Source organism: Lytechinus pictus, unplaced genomic scaffold, assembly GCF_037042905.1.
Source record: "Lytechinus pictus isolate F3 Inbred unplaced genomic scaffold, Lp3.0 scaffold_20, whole genome shotgun sequence".
Classification (NCBI taxonomy): domain Eukaryota; kingdom Metazoa; phylum Echinodermata; class Echinoidea; order Temnopleuroida; family Toxopneustidae; genus Lytechinus; species Lytechinus pictus.
The window spans coordinates 10,069,511-10,097,021 of NW_026974141.1; the positions used below are offsets into that span (position 1 = coordinate 10,069,511).

Genomic DNA, 27,511 nt, shown 5'->3' on the forward strand with positions numbered 1-27,511 from the left:
CCCAATAATTTTCGGAGTGAAAAATTAAAGGGTTGAAAATGAGAAAGAAAAGAAAAGGGAGGGTTTTTTTGTCCGGCATTGCCCCCCCCCCCACATTTTGTTTTGCCCCCTATTTGCCCCCCCCCCCTTAAAAATCCTGGTGCCGCCACTGCTTTTAAGGTCACTTCGGTTATAGATCTCCTTTTCAGAGTCAACTCGGTTATACCTGTCCCCCGTTTCAGAAACCGGGGCCGCACATCCCTACCAAACCCAAAGTTGAGTGCCCCCCCCCCCCCCGACAAAATGACGTGGATGCTGAAAATTTTTGATACGTATTCTCTTCAAAATGACGTTGTCTTCGATGAAACATTTCATTGGTCAAACTTGTTGACTGACGTCACCGCGCCGGCCGCGCGCGCAGCTAGCGCAGCGCAGCGCAGACGATCATTTGAAATCAGTCGCCATATCATGAGTGTATACCGCGGTAAGTTATCCAGTTTAATCTGTAAGATATTACATGATTTTGTCGGTGAAGTAGTTTTATTTTTATATGTATTAATATGCTCTATTCTCTTGAACAAATTTCTTGTATCTGCAACAGTGCCATCATACGATTTTCGGTCAAAATGCAACTCACAAAATGTCATGTACGATCACTGCGATGCTACTCGATGCACATACCGTACGTTATGAATACGATTGATGTACGGTAGCTTAGCCTTAATTAGCCTACTGCATTCGACAGTCTGCATGCAGTTTGCACAATGATTAGTCTGGAATTGATGTTGTTTTATGATGTTCACCCCTGGGCCTGGCCCTGGCCCTGGTCTCGCGGCTAGCACTAGCAGTCTCAGTCATAAGACAGCAAATGGAACTCGAGTAAGTTAGGCTTGGAAGTTGGGCTAGGCTAGGCCTACCTTAGGTCTAACGTTAGGCCTATCTAACTAGTATTAGGCCTACTAGGCCTAGTAAGTTATGGTTAGCAATAGCATGTCGAGTCGTCTTGAGCAAGGCAAGGCAAAACAAGGCAGACCCATGTAGGCCTAGCTATAGGCCTAACTGTTAGATCCCGGCGGGGCCTAGATCTATCTACATTACGATACGAGTATATTCATGAAGCGTGGATTGTATAGGCCCTGAAGGCTAAGGTATTCAGCGATCTCATGCACAAAAATGTCAAGAAGCATATTTTTATTCCAAACCTCATTTCATACTAGGCCTGGGCCCTGACCCAGGCCAAGGCTAGACTAGATCAAGGCCTAGCCCTAGCCTAGCCTAGGCCCAAACTTAGTTTAGGCCTAGGCCTAACTTTAGTATTTGATATTCAATTTTTTTTCAATGAATGCCTAAGTTATGGCTTCACTGTCTTGAAGGTAGCTATAGCCTAGGCCTAGTAGGCCTAACTTAGGCCTACTACTGATTTTTTTATACCCCCGCCACACACAAGGTGTGTAACTGTAAGGGGGTAGGCCTAGGCCCTATATAGGAATCACCGTGTGGCCGGGCGGGCGGGCGGTCCGTTGCAGAATCTTGTGGATCAAACTCCCTCAGTTTTTGATCAATTGACTTGAAATTTAATACATGGGTCCATAATGATATGTAGAAGTGCAAGATATATTTTTCGTCAAAGTCGGGAAATGCGTTGCCATGGCAACAGCATTTTTTGAGTGAAATTCATGCAAAAATCTTGTGGATCTAACTCCTCCCTCAGTTTTTGATCAATTGACCTGAAATTTAGTAGGCCTACATAGGTCCATAATGATGTATAGAAGTGCAAGATATATTGTTCATCAAAGTTGAGAATTGCGTTGCCGTGGCAACAGCATTTTTTGAATGAAATTCATGCAAAAAATTTGTGGATCTAACTCCTTCCTCAGTTTTTGATCAATTGACCTGAATTTTTAATTAGGCTAGTAGTAGGCTTACATAGGTCCATAATGATGTATACAAATTCAAGATATATTTTTCGTCAGTGTCGAGAATCGTGTTGCCATGGCAACAGCATTTTTTGAATGAAATTTGTGCAAAATTTTTGTGGATCATACTACTCCCTCAGTTAAGGACCAATTAATTTGAAATTTGGAACATTAAGTCCATATTGATGTGTATAAAATATAAGTGCAAGATATAATTTTCGTCAAAGTCGAGAATTGCGTTGCCATGGCAACAACATTTTAAAATAAAATGGGTGCAAAAATCTTGTGGATCATACTACTCCCTCATTTTTTGACCAATTGATTTGAAATTCGGTGCATGGGTCCATAGTGATATGAAGAAGTGCAAGATATAGGCCTAATAGTTAAAAAAAAGAAGGTTGCACTGTTGATTGGATTCTCAGTGAAATGTCATTCTTTGATATATCTGATGATGCATAGTTTTTGCCCTAACTGATAGACTTCAAAATATTTCATTTTTTCTTTTCTTTTTGGGGTTATTATAGTGGGATATTATTTTTTATGTAGGTAGAGCGCTGCTGGCGGGGGTAGTATTATTAATCACTGATAGTGATATTTCTAGTTTTTTTATGTAGGCCTAGGCCTATATTATGTGCATGCAAAGAGAGTCTTTGGCAAAGTGTCAAGATTGACATTGAGATAAAACTAGCCATCAGTGTCATAACTACCAGGCATGTAGCTGGGGGGGTTGGGGCAGTCACCCCCCCAAAAAAAAACAAAAAAAGGAGAGAGGGAGAAAGGGGGAGAGAGAAAAAAAAATGAAAAAGTAAGAGAAGTTAGGGAAAGGGCAGATGTAGAATCACAACAAAGATTGTCTTCTTTTGCTAATGATTTCAGGAAATTTCAAAGCTTCCACGCTTAGCGCAGGAGGGGGAAACTCAAAGCCTACCAGAAACCTGTGATTTTATTTCAATTCGTTTCAGAAATCAGAGTTTCTCAGTTGGCCTTTCTTGTAGATTTTAGTACTTTATTACTATGTGCTTTGATGAATTATCCCACATTTTAAGAGTAGCCGATTCGAAACATTTTCTAAGCATTATGGATCTTTAAGATTAGGCCTCAATATTTTTATCATAAAGGAAACCCTCTGTTGACATAGTTGTGACTGACTACGCATGTCAACACCTAAAGGCTAAGGGCACAGCCGTCTTGTAAATTCTAGAATAATATAATTAAAATAATGGAATTTCAACAATGAAAATTTCAAAACTCATTTTAGGTGACTTATTGTGGGCTTTTGAGATAGGAGGTCACATATGTAGACCACCCCCCCCCCAAAAAAAGGGCTTGACACACACCTGTCAGGTGGTCAGATGAGGCCAAATAAAAATAATTTCAATTTTTTTTCTCGTCCCCTCATTCCTTTTTTTGGGGCCGCCTTAATTGCTTTGTTATTTGATATTTTTGTTCTGAAATGATATGAATAAAAATATGAGGACTTCTAGACAATGATATACCAAAAAACATTAATATGCAATTACACCTTGTTTCGATCCTCTGTAGTGTAGTACAAGTGTTACTAAATTTGTGAAGAATGTGTTGAAGTTGACCCAATAGCATTTTTGTTTATAAAAAAAAATCAAATATCAAATAAATAACATGGAACCCCCTCCTCATTTTCGAAAAATCCGGACGAGAAACTAGGAATTGATTTTACTTGGCCTTACCAGTAAAAGTCACTGTCAGGCAATTAGCTTAGTTTGCTGGTCTGATATGACCGATATGTATATTGTCAGGGCTAGTAAAAAAGAACAAATCCGATCGAGGGGGGAAATTAGAGACATTTGCATATATTTACATGTATTTCAACAAATTCTAATTGCAACAGACTTTGTATTCAGGACTTTTTTATTTTCTCAGAATATTATATAAGTGATCTGATAATGAACAAAAATAAAGCCCTGTGTGATTTCAAAAAGATGCAAGTCTACTACCTCCCCTCCCCGGAACTTTAATTCCCAAGGCCATATAACTTGTTTTATAAAGATGTTTGAAACAAGAAAATAAAAAGGCCTCCATCTTTTTGGGGGGCACCGCATATTGAAAATATAGTGCTATAAACCGTAGGTATTCAGAAATTAATTCAATAAAAAACAAAGAGCCCCTCCTATTTTTCCAAAAACCAGAAGAGAACCATTTTTTTTGGTTTTACTTGGCCTTAAAATGTGTTTTTTTTTTTTGGGGGGGGGGTTTGTTGAAAAATTACTGGAAATGAAATATTGTGTGCCTACAAAATCAGATCAGATATTGTCTTTTAAAGCGAGCGTGCATGATTTCGCTCAGTGGCACATCTAAAATGGGTTAAGTCAGAGCAATTTATCGCGGCAAGTCATGTCAGAAGCCACTCCAGAGACATTTTTCAGCAGTGGCAGTACTAAGGGGGGGGGGGGGGGGGAGGGGACGAATTCCCCTGGAATTTTTATTTTTGAACACTAAGCTTATAATGCCATGTAGGCCTACAAGAATTTCATATATGTGAGACATAATTTGGTTCCAAGAGCAAATATCGATCGGGGGGGGGGGGGGAGGGGTACTAAACTTTTGTTTTGGTATGGGTGTGAGATTCGCAGGGCTGAAAATAGGGGCTTAAAGAATGGAAAGGCACCAAAATAGGGGCTCAAAGAACTGATTTTTTAAAACTAATTTTTGGCCCATTTTAAAGCTTGAGAACTCGTTGCCAGTTTTATGTTTACAAGTTCCATTATTGCCCTTGCCTTATAGACAACTGTATTTTTTACCCACACCTATTGATTTTTTATGTTGTAGAAACAGCAGCAACATACAAACCCACCACTCTAATGGTTTTCTCAAAATCGAAAAAATTATGAAATTAGAGGGGATAGTTTCCATCTTATAAATGTTCTTATGTCTCCAGAGACAAATAATTAACATTCCTGTATGAGTGCTTCTTAATTCAGCTCTAGTCTATCATGTCAAATTAAATCAGATAGAAATTTAGTTTGAGCTCTATTTGAGGGGAAAAAATTTAAATAAAAAAGAAATGTGTCTCATAATCGCCCAAGAGTTAAATTTTAGAAAAATTTATACCCAAGGAGTATTAAAATGACATTTTGATGATCAAAAAGTTTGAAGTCACCTGGTGGGTGTTTCATAAAGCTGTTCGTAAGATACGAATGACTTTACGAACGACTGGTGATCCTTTCTTGTGCTCTGTGATATCCCTATGTAATTGAATTATGACCTAAGAACATGTTGGCTGTTTTTTAGAAAAATATGAAATTAATTTAAAAAAAAGGTATGAAAACAATCCCAGAAACTATCGATTTGGATGATGGTACCACATTTAACGATTGTTGGCGCAAAATGAAGAAAAAAAATGTACTAGCTAGGCTCCTTGTTTGTTCCTGTTCCTATAGTATCTCTCTCATATTCTAGATGTGAAGGCCCCGGCACATACATGGATCACTTAAAGCATCCACTTATGACCTTTCTTTGTAATCACTTCTGATCTGCAGGACATACGAGCCATCTTGTCCAAACGGAGAGAGGGGGAGGAGCTTATAAAGGAGATGGAGGAAGGGTGCATCAGCTACAATTCACGAAAATTGATAGTGAACACATTGGTCTCACACCTGATAGAGACATATACAAAGTGGTAAGCTAAAATCCTATGAGCAGAAAAAGGAAATGCTAGCGTATTTAGATGTGCTATACTATGTGGTAGTTTATTTGCTTATTTGCCTTACCAATTGACTCCAGTGATCAAATAGATGTCAAGGATTAAAAGTTTGACCACAGACACATACATACCATTTCAAAAGCAATCCCTTTCTCTTGTAGATGACACAAAAGTTAATTATCAACTTAACTGGTGCATTGCATACCAGAAATAACCAGACACTTGGTATAAAAATTGTATACATGTAATCTTATCTAACAAATTTCACATAAATTTATATTTTTTTACATTTTCATGGCATAATTGAAACTTGTGTGTTGATATTTAAACACAGCTTTTGAATTGTTTATCACATTTACATAACAAATACATGCAATGAGCTGACATTACATGTGTATTATGCAGGTGCTTGGAAATAGTTTGGTGTGATACATACACCTTGCACTGTTTGTCTGCTTTATTAAAGGATGGGAGTTTGGAATTACTAAAATCAGAAAATGGGTGGATCAAAATTTTGCTATATAAAGGATATTCTCAAAGCAGATCACCAATGAAGCAGAAGTTCATCAGACTACAATTCAAAGCAGGGAATAATTTTGCTTCCCAGATTTGATTAGAAATTTTTGGAGATGGGAAAATATTTAAAACAAATTATGTACAATCCCATGGAAAAAAAATTGTGACACAAAGTAAATTTTGTGTAGCAGCCCTGCAAAAAAGCAAAGCAAATTGCGATGCGATACTAGGTAATTTATTCCCTGCAAAGAATTGCATTTAATCTCTAATATATATAGCCTTTTAAAACAATATTCTTAAACATTCAATTTTCATTTTTCTAAAGGCCTAAAACAGAGCAAAAATTGGCAATGGCAAAATGCATTGTTACCCAGTTTCCTGCGTTGGACAATGATGATCATGATGCTTACGTAAGTTTTGAGTTCATTATGTTAGTTCATGGCTAGATAAATTGTGTGTAACATTGTTACTTGTTAAAGATAGGATCACCCATTTACAAGCCATGTTCATCATTGACTTTAGGCTCATGATGACCAAGATAACCATTGTTTATACTTAATATCAGCTAATGCTAAATGACCCCCTGAACACGTTATCTGCAGCAGGTTATTATTTACTCAACCAGACAAAAGTGGATGAAACTTGATACAACTGAAAGTCTAAATGCTTAAATCATTGAAAGGTTATTGTCTCAGATTGGGCAAGCCTTTATTAAGGTAAATCTGATTGACCGTACAGTTACCCCAAAGGGTAATATAAATTCTTATGAACAGTGATCTCTACTTCTAAAATTCAATAGTTTTGTTTTACTTTTTTTACTCTTTTACTTTAAAGTTGACCTGGTTCACTCCAGCAAGCCAAAACAAAACAAAAGATTCATCAGGTTACATTGAAATGCGGCTAAGGAACGTCAGATATCGTGATCCTGCCAGAACGCCAAAAGAAAGCAACAAGAAAGTGCAAGCAAACTTGCCTAATACAGAAGACCTGGATCTGTCGTCAGGTAAGGAAGAAATATAACAACTGAACATTACATAACCTTAGTTAATTGGTCATGGAGATCTAATAGGGGTATTTGTGTCTGCCAGGGAAGCATACACAGAATTAGTCTCAAATAATACCCATGCATGTGTATAGTGTCTTTTAAAAAGTGGGTTTAAGCAATCATGCTGACACATTCAAGCGACATCTGAATATACAAATTAGTTGCGCTGTAACGAAAATGAGGCAATTTTTCGTATCGATCTGAATGATATTTTGGAGATCTGCGCCACAAGTTCCTTCCTTTTTTTCTGTACCCTTTTTGTTTGTACAAAATAGTGAAATCAGTCAAGAAATATTCAGGGAAGTGGTTAATTCTTGACATCTTAACAAATAAACTCCTAGTGCTTTAAGGCTTCACATGCTTCATCTATTCAGCGCCATGCACATTACAGTGTATGAGCCTGGGGGTTGAGCGTGCATCATGCAGGCTGCGACGATTTTTTCTTCACTTGATTGCCTGGTCAGGCAAGCTTGGCCTTAAAACTGCTTGACCTTGCTAACAAGCCGCATAACAAAACGGTCTGTGCAAAGTTAAAAGTCAGAATATGTTTATGGTTTGTAACTATTTAAGACATGTATAATTTTTGGATGTGTGTAACTTAAGTGATAACATTGATGCAAGCTAACTTACGATTTGATATTAATCATTGTTGCCCAAACCAAAAAATGATTGCCCAGGGCAATCAGGCAACCAATTGTCACAGCCTGCCCACATGTTTTATTTCTTGTGTTAATTTTTTACTGTCATCAGGTGAAATGGAACATTTGCTTGTGACTGTCATGACTTATAAATAAACTAAAAAGGCATAATGCATTAACTCCCTGAATTTATTTGCATATTTAGATAGAGATGAGGAAGTAGATGCAAAAATAAAGTGGCTTCAGGACCACAAAGAGCCAAGGCAACAAGTTCGATCATGGATGAGGGATACCTGTAAGGCGAGGGCAGGCTACATTAGAGACAATAAGGACAAACCTGTGCAAGAGCTTTTACTGTTGTTTCCACGTTTAATTGACACAGAAGGAATGGTAAGTTTTCAATGGTACTGACTAGTAAAGTCTTCCTGCTTTTGCAGTAATTCCTGCTTTTTTAATTTATGATTTCCAGCTTGATCTTGCACTTTTATCTAATTTCAGCCCGTTTTGAAGGCTTTTAAAAGCCCAGATTCATTCACATTTTCAGGTTTTTCCTTCAGGCCAGCTTGCATTTCTAAGACGATGGCACAGTTCTGTAATGTGATGTGAAAAAAATAGGGGTGTCTACATAGGGTGGCAAAATATCACAGCTCTCACAGTTCACAACTTATACACTTTTTAGCTCCCTGCGTTCAAATTTTTTGCAGAGCCATTTTTTGACCAGTCAGCTTAGTAAATTATTCAATTTTATGTATATATATTGTAATTCTTGTAGTTTCCACTTTAATAGAGCAAATAGAATGTACAAAACAGGTTTTCTTTATACTAATGACAAAACATAAAACTATTCGATTTTAACTTTGTCTTTATACAGGTTGACCAGGATTTCCGAATTCTTTTCCCACAATCAGCAGATAAGTTATTCCTCACATGGCCGAAATTTTGCAGACATGTCCTGAACTATGCTGAAAAGCAGGTGGATTGGAGGCTATACCTTAACTTCAAAGGTGCTGTTGAAACAGGTAAAATGGTGCTTATGTCTAACAGCTTCACTCTTCTTTCAAACCTACAGTCAGGCCATGCCATGCCCGTCACTTTGACAGGTAACTTCCCTTTTTGACGGGCAAGTAATGAACATTTTATACAAATTCAGCCCATTTTGGACAGGCACTCTTTCAAAAATGAGGGGCAACTCCAAAATTCTAACTAAGGCCCTGCCTACAGTAGTGAATATGCAATTTGAAATCCATTCTACATGTATGTATTATAATAGCTTGGTGAAAACCTGATAATCCAGACTATGATTGTCCCATTTCAGTAAGTGGGATTAATGTTAATGTTAATTAATTAGAGCGATGTGAACTATATCAACATTTTTTACAGTTTGCAGTAATAGTAATAAACTACAAATATGTCTGGAAAAGTATTTGTTTATTTTAAATATGAATATTATTATTAATTCATTTACTTTGTCGTACGAAAACTTGCTTCCTTCATCATATCATTGCTGAGATGATAAAAGCCTTATATCTCAACAAAAAAGTGAAATGTTCAGGAGAGCATAAATACATTAATTGCTTTCAATACAAGATTACAGATCATGTTCATGTAAGTTGCAAGGTTCAGTAAGTTCATTGTACATGTAGGACATAATATTTGCAAATTGAAATGCAAAAGTTTGTCAGAACAAAATCTGAATTAATTAGCAACAACAAAATCTTTTTTAAAGTCATTTTCATCAAAATTTGACATGCAGATCGATTTTTATCATCTCTACGCCAATATTGGGATCTTAAATTTATGCTACTGACATGTACAGTGATTTTAGTATTGAAGGATGAAAATTTTTGTAAAAAATTTGCTATTTCAAGATAACTCTAATTTGACCTCTGCCAACATCATTCTCACCCACCTAAGACTATAATATAACCAATGATATTATAGTCTCATTCACTGGTGTTGAGTCGTATTTGATAACCACCTCTTTATCTCCAATTTGAAATTGTGTGATATGAATGGAGGACAAAGCCCGTGTTTGATGCTGGGAAGGGGGTCTTAGTAAAAGGGTGGGTACGGGGATGTGTGGCCCGAATAGGGTCCTTTTTGGCCTCTCTTGTTTACCTATGGCCCCTTTTTTAAAAATTGGTGTACATATTAATTTTTGAGGAATTTTTCTTTGGTTTACCGATATATTGTCAAAAAGTACTTATTTGCATTCCAATTTACTTGGTATTAAAAAACACTGATTAGTTTTAAAAAGGCCCCTTCCAAAAGCAACAAAAGTAAATGGTTAACACATGGGTTGCAAATTTGCATCTTCTTAGGTTTACTCATCAAAGGGTGGTTGTTGGAAATTTTGGGTGTTCGGGCTGCACATCTGTACTTAACTTTAATCTCAGGTTAGATGTGATAAAATGAGCACAAATTAATCTTAGTCTGTCCTGGAGTTTACTTCTCTGCAGGTGTTTTTGCCGTTGCTATCATGTCACGTTTGCGGCGTCTGTACGCGCTTTCATATGCACTTGTTTGATTCACAACACGCTCCCATAACTGGTTGATGAGCAATTTACTCTTGCTATGCTGCGGCATAAATTGTTCTTGTACAGATGTGACTTTGATGTGAGTTTGAGAGAAAATAAACATTTGGAAGAACTATAATTTAGAAACTTACAAATGTAGTTGTATCTTGTCTCCTATGTTTCAGATGAACAGGAGGTAAACTTATCTCTGCAGGTGTTGCCTATGCTGTTTCCACCGGGAAAGAAGAAAGGGGCAAAAGGGAGAAGTGGTTCTTCAACGATGGATGAAGCCCGCAAGGCATTCGTGCAGCGCAAAGAGGTGAGGAACAAATTTTATTTTTACTATTTGGCACACACTGTTTCAGACAGATCAAGCAGAAATTAAACAAATACCCAGAGCCTGCTATTAAAAGGACAGGACTGAGATTATTTTAGTGATATTACATAAAACACACAGTGGCTCATTGCAAAGGGTTGTAGCACCTGGGCAAAAAGTAGAAATTGCTCTCCTACAGTATATCTGGGGCACTCCTATGACTCCATGAAAGCCTAGACAAAAATATGACATTTTGTGAAAGAAACTGCAGTAAACTCCTTTCTGGATGGAATTTTTTATAGTAAAATTTAAATAATTTGACAAGCCCGCTATAGTGCTCTATAAGTTTGAGTCAGTTAAATCAGCTATATATAATATGACACAAAAACTAAGCAATTGTGGCAGCAAGGGTATTTACACGTCTGAGACGCATAGTGTGTGTGTGTGGGTGAATTTTCGTCTTTTTTAACCCCCAAAATTTGACATTTGAAAACGTGGATCCGTCAGAAAAATCTGCAAACAGACGTGTTTATTTTGAATCTTCACAGAAAAAATAATCAGTTTTAAGGCTGGTGTCAACCTGTCAATGTTTGAAAAGGTTTTGCTCTGTAAATCAGCCTTAATTATTATTCCTAGTAAATGAGTGCGTTTGTAATCCTAATAGGAATATGAAGCTATCCATTATGAGACAATATATGACAGTGCATTTAGCGGTCAACACAGTGAAGCTACACATTATAACTAAACGCGAACTGCTCTACTTGGTTTGGAATATTGTATGTTTGAATAGGGGTGTACATTTTTCAATAAAAATGTTGTTTTTTTGGGGGGGGGGGGGTGTTGACATCATCTTTGGTTTGAAAATTACTCAAATTTGTGACTGAGAATGAGAATAAAAGATAGAATTAATTGTTTTGCCTGTCATATATCGTCTCATAACGCAGGCGCGGATCCAGGATTTCTGGGGGGGGTTCAAACTGGGAAAATTTTCTGACAATAATTTGAAACCTGACAAGCAAAAAAAAAAGAAAGAAAAAGCTTATCACTCCTTTTTGAAATCTGACAAGCAAAAAAAAAAGTCTTTATTACTCCTTTTTGAAATCTTACAAGAAAAAAAAAAGGTTATCACTCCCTTTTTTCCCCCGCTCGCCCCCCCCCCGTATCCGCGCCTGTCATAATGGATGGACGTACATTACAAATGATAGTACTGTTCCGTAGTGATTACTAAAAAACCTGAGAAATTAATTTTTTAAAAAATTTCTTTGAAAACTGTTCTGGAGGAAAATATGTTTCAGTGAGAATTGAGTTCAACGAATATTGGCATGTATAGCTGCTGGCTGTATTTCCCTGCATTTATCAGAACTTAGTCTGGCATTCAGTATAGCCCTCCGCTTCACAACCCTCACTACATTTGCCTGTTTTACTAAGATTGAAATGATGCACTAAATATTCCCTCCTTCATTTGTGGATGGTTCTGCTATCTCACTTGTCACCAATTTTATTTGTATTTCATATGCAGATTGGTACAAACATACCAGGCTTCTTGGACCAGAAGACTCAAACACAACCGTTTGTGTTAATTCAAGGTGAAATTGACAAACCAGAACAAGTGTTTGTTGTTGTGGAAAATAGCACCATCCCATGTACAAGTCTCCTGAAAGGAATTGATATATGCATGAAACTAGTGTATATCCTTGATATGGATTATGCTTGGCAATGTCAACATGTTTGGGACTTTCTGCAGAAGAATGTTTACAAACTTGGGCAGGTGAAAGGTAGAGGTACCTCAGTTCCAGCAGTAACACTTCTCAAAACCTATCTAGAAAACAAGGTAAAAGAAGTTTAGGGAGGCATATGTTTGTACAACACATTTAGGTGAATTGGTGTATTTAAGCCTAATGGATGTACCTATAGTGTTCTGATTTTTGTAGCTTTAAGAAGTGGTAATCTTTGATAGGTAAATAACTTGCATCATTTGTGAAGACAAATCCATGCACTCACAGTTAGTGATTTGTTGATACTTTCTTAACCAGACAGCAATTACAACCAACATCAAAGTAGGAGTGCATTGATTTGTCTAATTTTAATTTCAGTGCCATAATGTTTGGGATTTCTTAATTGCAAACGAATGTATACACACTGTGGCAGGGGAAAGGCAGAGGTACCTCAATGCCAGCAGTAACGCGTCTTGTAGAAAACAAAGTAGAAGAATGATATGAAAGTAGGCTTTTTCTTTTGAGAAATGAATGTTGTGCTACAAACACTACTTCTCAATATATTCAGGTATGCTGTAGGTGTGCATTTTGTATCTAACTGTGTATAATTTTACCAAATTTAGGTGTGCTGAAAATCGCACACCTCAAGACTATTTTAGGTGTGCTATCGAACTTGTACGCCTCAAATGAAAAAGCCTGATGAAAGTTTAAACTTCAACAAGTACTACATAAGTACTACGCTCACCTGGAACATTTTCACTAGTCCAACATATTAGCGCAGTGATACCTGTCTAAAAACGGCAACCTCATCTGGTATAACATCATAAAAGATTACATCATGAAAACATTACAATGTTGCTCCACCTGGCCCCTTGGGTAAAAGAAAATTGAAAAGATGTACATATTGTTTTTTGTATGATGTCATACCAGTTGTAGACAGGTATCACAGCACCTCTGTCTGCAGAAGATTAGCGTAAAACTTATTAACTAGTGTTGAAGTTCAAACTTCGTATTATGTTAAATATCACTACGTATGAATATCTACTCGGATATAAGATTATAAAAAGTGTAGGAAGGCATATCTTTTCGCAGCACATTTATGTGATTTATCTTTTAAAAACTGATGCTTGTCAGTGCCAACATGTTTGGGATTTTTTACTGGGCAGGGAAAAGACAGCGGTACCTCAGTGCCAGCAATAACAGCCTATATATAGAAACAAGGTAAAGAGGTTAAAGTGCGTAGCCTACTGGGTTGTATATATGTGTTAGGGTTTTTGTAGCTTTAGAAGTATTTATCATAAATAGGTAAATAACATGAAATAACAGAGAGAAATGTGGAGGCAAGCACATTGTGCAAATGCCAACATTTAAAGAAAGAATGCAACCAAAAGTAACAAGTTTTGTTTACCAGCATAAGTAGACAAAACTTGTTTTCATTTGAAAATTGGGCTGGAAGTATTAAAGAAGCGAGTATTGGACCATTCTCATAACTGGCAAGTTCAAAAGAAATTTTTGTTTTCTAAAAATCTCACAATATTGCTTGAAATTGTTGTACAGATGTATAGATACAGATTTTTTTTTTTCAGATTGGTCAAGTTCAGTGAATTAAGGGTGAAAATCAATCACAAATGTCAACAATTTTCTTGTGCAATAATGTTCTTGCACCCAAACCCCTACTTGTGAAGTCAAGTGGGTAAGTCATTCAAGTTGTATTTTTAAGGAGGTAGGGCAACCAAAACAAAAATTTAGCATGTTTTATGCGCTGTCTCAAAATATCACCTCTTTTTTTTTAGAAAAATGAGATATGCATCTTAAAGCAAATTATCTGAAAACCTAAAAATGACATTGATATTCATATTCAGGCCAAATCAGTGATTTTTTTTGAAAAACTCACATGATTTAAATCATGATTTAAATCGACATGATTTAAATCAAACAACCCTGGATGGGTTCTTCATGAGAAGTAGATTACAAATTTCTCAGGATGGCAATTGAAAGTTTGTATTGCTCACACCAAAGAGAAACCATAAATTCTAAATTTAAAGACACTTTTAAAAATGCAGCTGTTGAATGCCAGTAAATCAGGACTCAAACCAGAGAAACCGTTCGATTTTGTCGCCGCCTCAGAAAAAATATCTCAAACTTTTAACATTTTAACATTTAAAAAATGTTAAAATTTTAACATTAAAATTTATCATTTTAACATTTAAAAAATGCAAAATCTGGTTTTAGCTAATCTCAAGCATGTAACTTTATACAACCTATTCCTTTGTCCTTAAAGGGCAAGTCCACCACAACAAAAAGATGATTTGAATAAAAAGAGAAATATCAAACCAGCATAACGCTGAAAATTTCATCAACATTGGATTTAAAATAAGAAAGTTATGACATTTTAAAGTTTCGCATAATTTCACAAAACAGTTATATGCACATCCTGGTCAGTATGCAAATGAGGGAACTGATGTGGTCATCCACTCGCTATTTCTTTTGTATTTTTATTATATGAAATATGAAATATCGTAATTTTTTTCTATATTACAAGTTTTAAAAGGGCTTGACTCCTTCCTACATGTGGGGAATCCACTTCTGCAACATACTGCAATTAAACAAAGAGCTCCCTTATTGACAAAACTACAAAATTTGAAAATATTCTATATTTCATATAATAAAATACAAAAGAAATAGTGAGTGGGTGACGTCATCGGTCCATGCTGACCAGGATGTGCATATAACTGTTTTGTGAAATTAAGCAAACTTTAAAATTTCATAACTTTCTTATTTCAAATCTGATTTTGATGAAATTTTCAGCGTTATGCTTGTTTAATTTTTTTTCTTTTGATTCAAATGAACTTTTTGTTGGGGTCGACTTGCCCTTTAAAAGGAGATGTTAACCTAGAGCTGTGAATGCTTTGTATACCAGATGTAGCTCGAGAATTGCAAACCCTATTTTTGTGGAAACAATTCTTACTATGAGAAAGATTTACAATGGCTTAAAGGCATTGGTCAACATGGTGTTCAATTTTAAAAATCTGAGCTGCATGTTCTTACATGTATGCTATCAGGATGTCTATTGGAATATAGAAATGAACCTGAGGGGGGGGGGATGCTTGAAGTTTTATCATTTACAGAAAAAACTTTTTAAAATTGGATAACTTCAACTTATCATCCCATGACTACTGTGCAGGAATTATTGTCTTACACTACATAATAAACATAATGTTCATAGATCATGTCTTGATAGTGAATATGTGACTTTCTTTTGTTTTTACTTATGTAATATACCTTTCTATAATTTGTTATGTTTTTTATATTGTTAATGTTACCAATTCCTGAATTTGGTGTTGCAATAAAATGTGTTATATGTGAAAGCTAACACTGATGATTCTCCTGTTTTCTTTATGTGTGTATGACAATGATTCTATTCATTTTGAACAGGATTCTATTCATTCTTGAATAGAAAGACTACTCATTCTTGAATAGGAATACTATTTAACTTTGAATAGGGTATATTCCAATTTAACAAGAGGATGAAACTGATTCTATTCATTTTTAATAGGATTCTATTCATTCTTGAATAGGAAAACTATTTAACTTTGAATAGAATACATATTCATTTATTTGAATAGATTTTCCTCTTCATTTTGAAGAGAACCTTGTAAGTGTCCCTCGGAAGAGGTTTTCTATTCAAATCTGAATAGATTCTATTAAAAAATGAAGAGGTTTTTTTTAGAGTGTAGGCTATGTACAAAATAAGCCCTTTCAAGTACGCGCGCACGAAATCCGCGCGCGCTGCCCAGCCAGCTGATATGCAATTTCAACTTTTACACCACTCGACGATCAACTGTAAGACTTTCATTCGACATGTGTTAGAAAGCTACATTTTTTGAGGTTTGCCTTACCTTTTAAGGTTATTCCTTTCCATCGTTATATGGTATCTCCAAAATATCACGAGAAATCACATTCCAAATTTCGAAAATCCTTATCATTTTGAAGATATTTACAAAAATCCTGAGAGTTCCACTCTTATTAGAGACATTTTCTGTGCAATCGCGAATGAGCCTGGCCCCTGGGACTTGCAGAGAGCGTCCATTTCAGGCTCAATTTCTTGAAAACCACTCGTCCGATTTTGGTGTTCTCAATGTCTCAAAAGATATAATGTCTTGTTTAATAACATATCCAATTGGCATCACAAACCCATCACTAGTTTTCTTTTAATTCGACTTTTGCTACCCAGTACTTCTAATGCACGTCAAATACCATATTCGGTCTTTGACGTTGCCAAATTTCTTCTGGAAACTTATAACACGATCATTGTTTCATTATAAGATTTGTAAGGTGTATATTTCATTAAAAAAGTAACAAATTCAAATAAAAATAAGTTTGTTAGAAGTTTTAGATATTTTTTGTTAAGTTTTGTTGGAAAAATTATTATGATATGTTGAATTTAGTTTATATAGTTTTGAATCCTTGAAATTTATAAATACAAATTGGCAATCGATCTTTCACCGCTAAATACGATTTATGATTTATTTGTAAACAAAACTATCTGGACGTCATCGATCACACTTTGAATGGGGAAATGGGTCTAGATCTAGCGTTAGGTCCAAGACCGGACCAAACACAGCGAGACCACGTAGACAAATGTATTTGTTTTAGAGGAAAATTTATACATGAATTATTCCATTTCTCTTCTCATAATTAAGATTTGAGAGAAATGTTGCAACTAAAACATTCACGTTCGTCAGACAGCATTTTGTGATCCTTTTCAGACTTGATCATGGGGAGAGCCTATTTTAGAATGGGAGATCGAGTCGACGATACCAAGTACCACGGATCATGATCGATCATGGAAAATAATTGTTGCCCCTAGCTAGCTAGCTGTCATATCATATAAGGTGCGAGAGTATATTGGCCTATTTTTTTCATTTGCATAAGTTGCTTAAGTTGGCGGTCCTCTAAAAAAATAGGCAAACTCTTTCTCATTAAAAAATAAAAAAAATACACAACTTGTTACAGAAGCTTACGTAGGAATATTTAAGGGGGGGGGGGGGGTTCAAGCTGAATGAAATGTTGATGAACCCCCCAAAAAAAAAAAAATTGAAAAAAAATAAAAAAGGGTCTTTCAAAAAAATTTAGTTAGAGCGGTCTTTTTTTTTCTATCTCGGCGCTTCCCTCTTGAAAACGTATAGATGATTATAATCTTATATCTGCCTTTTTTATTTGTAATATTTCATGATTTTATGCTTTTCCATCATGCTAATCATTTGTAAATATTGTGATTGTTATGATTTACTTCAATAACTTAAATGTAAAAAAAATTTGTGTTTTTTTTTATTGTGGGGGGGGGGGGTGGGTGGGTGGGCCATCTTACTTTTGAGGAGTCCCCCCCCCCCCCTTCTGGAAAGTGGTGTTAGGTGCCGCGGAATAGTTATGAAAGCAGGGGCTGACCATGCAATAATCATATTTACATGGTAATTTTTATGTTTTTGTACATGGTTTTAGAAAGCCCCACAGCCCCCCCCCCCCTTTAGTATTAATGTCACTGATTATTTAAAATAACTTTACTTGTTAAATTTTTTAATGGAAACTATGTTTTTTCTAATTGTGGAGGTGAAATATTATCCCCCCCCCCCCCCACCGTCATAAATACCCAAGCCGATCCAACCCCACAATATCTCAGAGGCAGGTCCAGTATTTTTAAAATCAAGAGGGTGCAAAGAGCAAAACTGAAAATTGAGTGGGTGCAGATGACAATTTTCTATGCAATTTCCTAAAAGAGGCAGGTCCAGTATTTTTAAAACAGGCCTATAGTTATATTAGTAGCATGTTCAATTGAGATTTTTTTCAAAATGAGGGGGGGGGGGAGGGATGTGTCCCTTCCAACCCTGCCTTTGACTCTGGTTTTTCAGTTTCATCAATACTGCCTTTGTCCCGTTTCATTAATTGTTTGTTGTCAGTGATCAAGGATTTAATATACCTGGGCCCCATTGCATAAAGAGTTACCATTATGATTTACCATGCAAATACAACTTGTATGGAGTCCTTGATCTTGATTAGCTTTGATTAGTGTTAACATGGTAGTTACCATTTGATAACAAGGTTACCATAATACTAACTTTTATGCAATGGGGCACTGGAGAAGGCAAAATTGAGGAAGGGGGTGGCGTACTAATGACAATGGTCTTTCATTTGGATAAAGATGCCTAATCAAGGAGTCATTCTCAAAATATAGCGTGGAAGGGCAGCATACAAGTACATGTGCCTCACCCTTGTGCCTTTATCCTTGATTATACAACAGAATGTTAGATGTCTCGAGTAGTCATTGCAGGTCATCCCTTGCTTATAAAAAAGAGTAAGATTGTATAAACGAATTTTATTCAAAATTTACAATAAAGTTGCAGTGAATTACTACATATTTAAGGAAGTTTAGATAAAGATAGAGATTCATTCACATTCATCTATTTATTGAACCACATTTGAAAATTTGCCCTCCAGTGACATTACATGCACAAAGATATATATATAAATAAACATTAAGACAATAATTTTACTTGAATGAAACCTTCCAATAAAATGTTTTAATAAGCATGTATAACAACCGATATGGAAATGAATTATGGACTAATGTGAGAAATATGGGATAAATAGCCTAAAACTTAATTCATGATAGCCCAAGATTAGAATACTTTATATGTGTTTGGAAAAAAATGTGTTTAAGACATAATCATTTACCATTACCTGATATGGATACTCCTCATTTTATGTGTTTGGATTAGATTCCAGGAGGTAAAATTCAAACTCTACATGTCTGTAGGGTCAATGAAACCCTCGTAACTTTATAAAAGCTATAAAATATGGATGAAAGGAGAAGGGATTGAACTCCTAAATGAAAACCATGGTCACTTGTCAGGTCTGCATTATATACCCCCTCCAAAAAAAGAATAAATATAAATATGAAATAATCAGTCATTTTAAAATATAATATTTGCAAATTTTATGTGATCTACCACTCAAACAGTCACAAAAATTGGTTATCTATCGTTGTATACATATCAATTACAGTGTACATTTAATTTTAACAATGTTATAAAAAAAAAATGAAAAATGACTTTCACCTTCACATGCCCGGCAAATTCAGTACCCCGTGGATAAAATTTTTTCATGCAATGATACAAGACTTAAAAATACTATAAATATAAATTACAAATCAGATAAGTGACTACTGGTAATTGATAAGATTGGGTATGACATGCACATGTAGCTCATTCCTTTATATTTTCAAAATGGTTGAATTTGTAAAAATAATCTGCATCTCGTTGTTCTTTGAATTTTAACTGACTAGAAATGTAAACCTTACAGTCATAATTCATATCATGACACAATATAATACATTGTCATTATAATACATATTTTAGTTGTTTTTAACCTACTATTTAACATACATGCTATAACTTCTTAATCAATACACTTCAAATTGAACAAGAGTGTTGCTAAGGCGGGCACATAATATGCCCGTCTGTAACATGGAAAATGGAGTTATTGGTCAAGCAAGAGAAGTGGAAGATGGTGACTTCACCTTTGACCTTCTGACCTCAAAATCTATAGGCTTCCTGGGATCCATGCTAGTATCGGGCACCAAATTATATGAGCCTAGATTAAAGGGGAATCCAACCCAGATAAAAACTTGTTTTTATAAGGAAAAGAAAAATCAGACAAGTTGATAGCTGAAAGTTTGAACAATATTGGATAAACAACAAGAAAGTTATGAATTTTTAAAAGTTGTAAATATTGGTAATCACGATACCCATGGAGACTTCAAATTGGCCGCATATTGGATGTCATAGTGATGTAAGGCAAGGACTACTCTTCCATGTACTCCAATACATATTATGGCTAGAATTTCATTTTTCCAAACAGTTTTATTTCAAATTATATTTTTCTTTCATGAGGACATAAAACAATATACTACTACCTGGGTTATATTTAGATTACTGCCCCAGGGGAATGGGTACTTAGGAGAAAAACCACTAATCCCTGATAATAAAGTACATGGCCTATGGGAAAGTTGTCCTTGCCCCTTGTCATAATTTACTTACTCAGTTGCCAATTTGAAATCTACATAGTATTAGTAATCTCAATTTTAAAGGAGCTATAACTTTCTTATTGCTTATCCGATTTCTTTCAAACTTTAACCATTCTGTTTCTTTTATTTTTCTCCTTCCCAACACAACATTTTATGGGCAAGGCTGGATTCCCCTTTAAGTTAAACTGAAGTTATCGCGTTTACAAGGAAAAGTTAACGGACGGACGGACACCGAGCGTGATACCATAATACACCCGTCAAGACGGGCGTATAAAAAGTGATGCCTGTAGTCTTTGAATTAAAGTTTGAAGTGAAATATATCTAAATTATTGGAACTAAAAAAAATTGAAAATTTGAATATTGTATTGGCTGACATTTTTCTACTAGTCTAGTATGATTAGACATGTCATGAATAATAACTGTAGAGACATTCCAGAAGTTTGTTTTTGGTTAATAATTGAATTTAATATTATTCAATTAGTGCCATTTAACTCTACAAATACTTTTTCCATTATCCACCCATTTCCATACCGAACTTCTGAAATGCGATCATATTGGATTGCATATTAATGCAGGCAAGATGGCCAGAGACATCTTACTTGTATTGAAATACATTCATGTTAATACCCTCCTTCTAAAATAATTTGTCAGCTTGCATTCAGAATTTGATCAATTCTAACTGCATATCAATTGACAATTAAAACAATTATAGCGCAGGCAACTTTTAAAATTGTTTAAAATGCTTTGACTCGTCTCTTCTTCCAGATGAATAGTGCTGAACTAATCTAGGATATTTTCGGCTACTAACGCCTAATAGATGTTTTGGGTGAATTCTATCTTGATCTTTAAAAGTACATCAAAGACTGCAAGAACTTTTTTTCCTGTATCCTATGGTTGCACACTTTAAAATTTCTCTGTAGCATGTACCCTTCCAGCAAATATTCTGCACATGGATGTTGGTACATATACTGCACATGTTTATTAAAACTCTTATTACTGACATCGTTTAATAATTATTGATAAAAAAAATAATGAATTTGTCAGATTTGATGGAGAAATATTAAATTTGAAAAAAAAAATTATTATGAGCAAAAGATAGGGAATCCAATAAGCCACTTTTCCTGACTAAGTAATTTTCAGTTGATTATTAACATTAGGCCTTTGACCCATTATCCTAATGAAAGTACATGTAGTATTACCCAAGGATCAGATGTAGTAAGTGTGAACATAATTGATGCAGAAATAAAGGAATGTGACCAAGTTGAACAAAACCTTGACCTTTTGACCCCAACTTCCTTTTGTAGTGAGTACCTCAGTAAATACTGAAGACATAATGAATGAAAAGTTTCGCCATGTCCAATTTGTAGCAAGAACTTTTTCCTAGATGATGTTACAAGTAATCCCTGTTTTTTAACTATATGTGAACTTAAGGTTTACTGTGTTTGTGGCAAAACTGGCCTCCTAAAAATATTAACAGGACATGTTAACTACAATAAAGGCCAGTAGAAGTAGAACGTCAAGAAGCTCTTGAAAAAGCTGGAATCACACTTGAAGCAGCTATACATTCAATTGTACATATTCCAAGATTCGTGGAAAGAGCCTCCAGTTTCATTGTTTGGAAGAAGCGTCAGGAAGATGGTCACGCGGAAATCAACAAGATACCTGGAACAGTAAGTAACGCAAATTCTTAGCACTGCGAATTAAATGAGAGAATTATCTTAATTCAAAGCTCATCGCCTGTACAAATGCAATATACTACTCGTTTATTTCTTTGAAATATTGATAAAACATGAATTTTATTTTTAAGAATGGTTTACAAGTATAGATGTTGATCTACTTATAGTTGGAAAAATATATATCCCCTTCCTTATGATATCCAAATCACTTTGATAGTTTGATTTCTCATCTTCAAACATTTTCTTCCATATTGACTATTTTTTACATTTTAAATAATAGTAACTGTGATAGCAATTGACACAATATTCAGAAAGTAATATGTTTCACCCCTTTTACTTTCCTTTCCTTTTTTATCCCCTTTTCTTTGTGGTGAAAATTTTGGCGAGCCATGACCCCTATGTGTACATGCAAGTGAGTGGGGGTATTTTATTTCAACCTGTATAGTGGCAGATGAATTTTAAATGCACCAAATTTGAATTGCGGGGGGAAAAATCTTCTAGTGAATGGCCATCAAAATATGAAATTAAAATTGTTATCTTATGTATATATGTTTTACAGCTTATACATGTGAAGAAAGCTTCTTCTTGTTAGTCATTCAAAGAGATTTACATAACGAGATGCAGCAAAGACGTTGGCCATGATGAATGATGGGCACCTTAATTGGTCACAGTACAGACAGATGAATAGGTAAATTTCACTGAGAATTAATGTCATACTGACCTCACTATCTTTATTGTCTCCGTTCTTCTTATCCATGGATAACCACTGAAGACCTGGCTCAAGATCTCTGGCAGTGAATGGCTCCTTGGGGTGGGGGGCTGACCAATGGGAATTGCATTGTCTGATCTTCACACAGTCAAAGGTAGTGTCTCCATCACTGCATAAGATTTTGCATGGTGCAGTTGCATTCTGTAGGTAATCAAGAAATGACCAGGTTTGCCAATCCTCACTTGAACCATGGACAGTCGACAGTGATTCGCTAGGTCCATAGCAGAGTCACAGACTGGAGGTGGTTAGACAACAGAAATAGAAAGAAAAGTTAGCACCGGAATATTGCTTTATTTTGAATAGTTTTAATGATCATAAAGAACATGAAATCAATAAATTCATCTCAGGGACATGGCCACCAAGGATTATTCATGATCATTCAAACCTTTAAATGACAATAGATACTATAATCTGCCACCAGATTCATGATTCAATTCAGCAAAAGTGAGAATAATATATACAATCATAAATCTTTGCTGGAGACAGAATAAAGCATTTGATTTGTACTAAAACAAGTTTTTGAACAAATTTTGATCTGATATGCACTTGCATAATTGTATTATTTTTTTTTAAACTGTGCCAATTGTCACAAATGTGGCCTTAAATTTTGCATTACCAGTAGACTCAAACGAAAAAGAGTAATAGAAATATCTTGAAAAATGTTGAGGGAGGCCAGCCTTTTTTTTAATAGCCAAAGCTATTAATTGGCAGAAATCATCAAAACCTACCAATACATGTATGTTCATGTTCCATCATCTTTCCAGAGGAATGGATTTCTCACAACTCACGATGGGGCAATTCCTGAAGAAGAGGTGTGGATTAAGTTTGGGGGAGATCATGGTGGACAGGTGGAGGCTCATTTAAGTTGGTGATACAGAGGTCTGCAATGTGGAAAACACAATGCCTCACAGAAATCCTTGTTTGTTGGATGCTCTGAAGGTTCCTTCCATCTCATTGCTTCAGAAAATGACTCATCCCATCGCCAAGCAACTGACAAATGAAGAAGATTAAATGTAGAAGTCAGGATGTTGGAGATATAAATTTCTAATTATTCTATTTTGTAACGTCACAGATGTGTAGATTATTACTGAAAATTGTGTGATATAATTTTTTAAAATAATTTTATATATAAAAAGTAAAATAGCTGGCAGTTGTTTAAGATGTTTCTTTTATCTGATGTAATATAGGCATGATTTAGATTTAACCTCTGATGTAACATACATATTTTTTCTTCAATTTTTGAGACTAGTTGGTAATAATGTCATTATGTGAGAAGTGAGATTTTTTAGATTATGTTGGTGACATTGGTCAAATATGACTTATCACCACTCAAATCAACAAAAGAAGAAAAAGCTACAGTACCAGTCACAATTATTTTACTACCTGTTTCACCAGAGAACAACTATCATGATGATAAAAAAGACGAATAGAATTTATGCTAATCTTCCCTGTACAAAACGTGCACACAGAAGACATGTTATATTAAAGACGAAAGGACCTTTGAAAGATGAAAGTCATCTTATGATGAAATTTAGTAATCAAGAAATGCCACCAAAGAAGCGAGTGCAGAGACAACTATCATATAATTTTGTATGAACTATAATAATAAATGTATATTTTGGTCTGATATAATAGAAAATTAGAATTTACCTGACCTCTGTGTGCATAGTACGATACAGTAAATTGTTGTGAATAAATGTAGCAATGCGTGGTATTGATTATTAAAAGATTGAGAAAACCAAAGAAGGAATAAATAAACTTCCTCGTACAAAATCCTTCATTTCAGACCCAATCCCGATCCCCTGGCCCCACCATATAGACTCTATGCAGTACAGCATATTTTTAATGCAATCCCCCCCCCCCATATATCTGAAAAAACCTCAAGCAGAATCTACCCCACCCTAAAAAATTAATTAAAAAATCTAGAATCTATAGGGCCTACTAGTACTAGTACTACTAGCACTGCTGACCTTGAATCTAGTCACTAGCGGTGTAGTCAATGTAGCCCTATCAGTATCACAGATACAAGTAACATTGTAAATTTGTATGCAAACCCCCCCCCCCCAAAAAAAAAAACAAAAAAAAAAACATTGCAAGTGTTGTCATGATTGTGAAAATTAGAGTCTAGACCTAGCTCTACAGACCGTGAAAAACCCTTTTTCACGAGTCAAAGTTAGCACTCAGCAGCATGCAGCAAAATCATTACATGGTCATGGACAGCGAATGCACTCGGTCTCACTCAGCTAGCTCAGCCTTAACCCAGCGAGCTCCGGCCCGCCCGCTGCGCGGGCGGGAGTTCCCTGGGTTAGCTCAGCCTCAGCTCACGAAGCGCAGCTGAGCTGCTGTGTACATGAGCGGTGTCTGACCACACAGCCAGGCGGCCCGCGACCCGGCCCTGCCCGGCTTCACCCGGGGTAGTGGCGCGCACGTCCTACACAAGCAGAATGTGCTGTACCGAAAAATCAACCTAAAATAAATTCTACTGATGGGTCCAACGAAAAATTACGCCAGATGAATCTTAAGTACTTTGAAAACAAAACTACAATAAATACGAAATGCTGACAAACCGGACTTTTTAAATTTTGGACTTTAAAAAGTTCCATAATTAGGGCCAGATTCGCGAGTTTACATTGGATTATGCAAACGCAAACATCATGACAAAATGGAGAAAAACAGAAAACGTATTATCACATTGCCATACTTACGACTTCAAACATGGAAAAAAATGTTTCCTCCACGGAATTCTTGCGAAATAAATAAACTGTTGGGGATAGACAGAGAGAGTTGGTCGTGTCAGCGCCAGATGCCACAACATTCACCGAAGATTTTTTCATCGCCCCAGCAGAGATTACGGCACAACAAAGTTACATGCATATGCGCACTTGGGCCGCAAGGGGGCGCTAAGCTTATTTTCACTGTGAAACAGCCGTGCATGGGGCCCTGAATAACAATTAACATAATACAAAATGCATAATGTATGTACAGAATGTTACAGCATTAAGATTCACATAAGGATTTGAATGTAAAACGAAACATTTACAAACTTAGCAGCAAACAAAACGCAGACGGGCACTCGTTTGACGTAAAATAAAATATCAATAAATCAAATTAACTGAGAAGGACATCTTAAAAATACTGATAATGTACACCAAATCATCAAGGTCATGCTAACACAAAATAAGTACAACAGTGGATGTTCCGCAAGTTATTTATAAATTACAAGTTCTTTTAAACATTCTCTTTAATGAAATGACAGAAGGAGCTGTTCTAATTGAATTATCAAGCTTATTCCATTCAAATATTGAAGATACGATTGGACTACACTTATAACAATCAGTGCGAAACTTGGGCACGCGTAAATATCATATGTCTCTCTGTCTGGTATGATGTTCATGTACATCATATCTGCCAAGTTAGAAAGAATAAGCTTCAATAATAAGGAAATAAGAGCAAGTTGAAGTTGTGCTGGCATTATAGTGCATTTTTGCATACTTTGCTGATTTTCGGGAGAATTTTTTCAGATATATCGTCAGTGGTAGGGTATATTTTTCTCCAAATGGCATGAAAGGGCATATTTTGAACACCTTAAGCTTTTTTGAAACTTTAGAGGGCGCTCTTTCAATAACGAATGATCAGTGATGCGTAAAAACTGACTGGTGTGTATGATTTGGTACCGTAATCGATTCCTAAAAAATATGATCTCAAAATGAATAAAAACAAGAAAGTTATGGCCATTTTACGATTTTTTGACTTAACATTTCAATAAATATGAATTTTTGAAGAAAGGCTAATTCGGATTTGAATTTAGGGTATGAAGATTTTAAAAGGTCAGGTTATGCATCGCAGATGATGGAGCAACTCTTTGACTATCTATAGGAATTTGTTAGAAGTCTGTAGCATGCAGGATACGGGAGTTTGGACGGGATTAGGAATGGTATGCAAATGGACTTGAAATTTAAAAAATGGCGCCTTCACGGTCATGCATGAGTGATTTTGGAAAATGAAATATAAGGTGCACAACTAGGTATGCTGGAGACAATGCCTGCCAAAATTGGATGAATTTGGATGAGGGACGTGGCCTGGGCAGAGTTAACAAACTCTATGTGTTAAGTGAATGGGGTTTTTGGCAAAAGAAGAAGAAGATTGCGGAATAGGAATACGGAACAACAACAATACATTGTCGCCATTGATGGCGTCAATGCAATTAACGTATATGGATGTTTTTTTTTTTTTATATTAGTCACGTATCTTGAATCTTGAATTTGTTGCACCGATAAATCTATATCATCAGCGTCTAGGGTGGAAGTACTTAATTTATATTTACTTCATGTAGAAATAACATTTGTATTTTTACATTAAACAGTTAAAGGACGTGGCAGTTTACTTACATTGCAGAACTCAGCCATGAATTTCTTGCCAAGTTCAGCTGCCTCTGCATTTATCACAATTGGCCTTCGTCTTCATGGTCTTGGCATGCAGTTTGAGCATGTCCTTTCAAAGATCATCTGAGCTGCTTGCTGCGTCCACATCTTTTAGAATGTCAGTTTAGTGAGAAGAAATCCAAATAAACTCTCTTGCTTTGGGTTTATCCTATAATTATTCTTTATCAGTTTAAGTTTGCCGAAAACCCTATCAATAGCAGCCTTCCAAGAGGGAAACGATA

At 35.7% G+C, this 27,511-nt stretch overlaps 1 protein-coding gene and 1 long non-coding RNA gene across 3 annotated transcripts; one reads left to right on the forward strand and one right to left on the reverse strand.

Annotated features, from left to right (window-relative positions):
• Positions 1-436: 436 nt before the first annotated feature.
• LOC135157881 (uncharacterized) lies at positions 437-15,693 on the forward strand. Of its 2 annotated transcripts, XM_064114998.1 has the most exons (8): positions 437-463; positions 5,411-5,550; positions 6,416-6,500; positions 6,925-7,093; positions 7,979-8,163; positions 8,645-8,792; positions 10,475-10,608; positions 12,125-15,693. In XM_064114998.1, the coding sequence occupies exons 2-8, from the start codon at positions 5,465-5,467 to the stop codon at positions 12,449-12,451; spliced, it is 1,134 nt and encodes a 377-aa protein (XP_063971068.1). In that variant the 5' UTR covers positions 437-463; positions 5,411-5,464; the 3' UTR covers positions 12,452-15,693. The 2 variants fall into 2 exon arrangements, with proteins under 2 accessions (XP_063971068.1, XP_063971069.1); XM_064114999.1 differs by lacking the exon at positions 437-463 and having other exon boundaries at positions 5,406-5,550.
• A 3,070-nt stretch (positions 15,694-18,763) lies between these two features.
• Positions 18,764-25,777, reverse strand: LOC129274926 (uncharacterized). Its single transcript, XR_008585955.2, has 4 exons — positions 25,554-25,777; positions 23,577-23,838; positions 22,801-23,083; positions 18,764-22,065 (listed from the first exon to the last, which is right to left on the reverse strand). It is a non-coding gene; the product is annotated as an uncharacterized LOC129274926 (long non-coding RNA).
• Positions 25,778-27,511: the final 1,734 nt, after the last annotated feature.

Excerpts from the sequence above, each read along its gene's own strand:
- LOC135157881 (XM_064114998.1), top strand. The coding sequence starts at position 5,465 with ATGGAGGAAGGGTGCATCAGCTACAATTCACGAAAATTGATAGTGAAC. Across the intron at positions 5,551-6,415 it reads ATAGAGACATATACAAAGTG|GCCTAAAACAGAGCAAAAAT; the intron begins GTAAGCTAAAAT and ends ATTTTTCTAAAG. Across the intron at positions 8,164-8,644 it reads TAATTGACACAGAAGGAATG|GTTGACCAGGATTTCCGAAT; the intron begins GTAAGTTTTCAA and ends GTCTTTATACAG.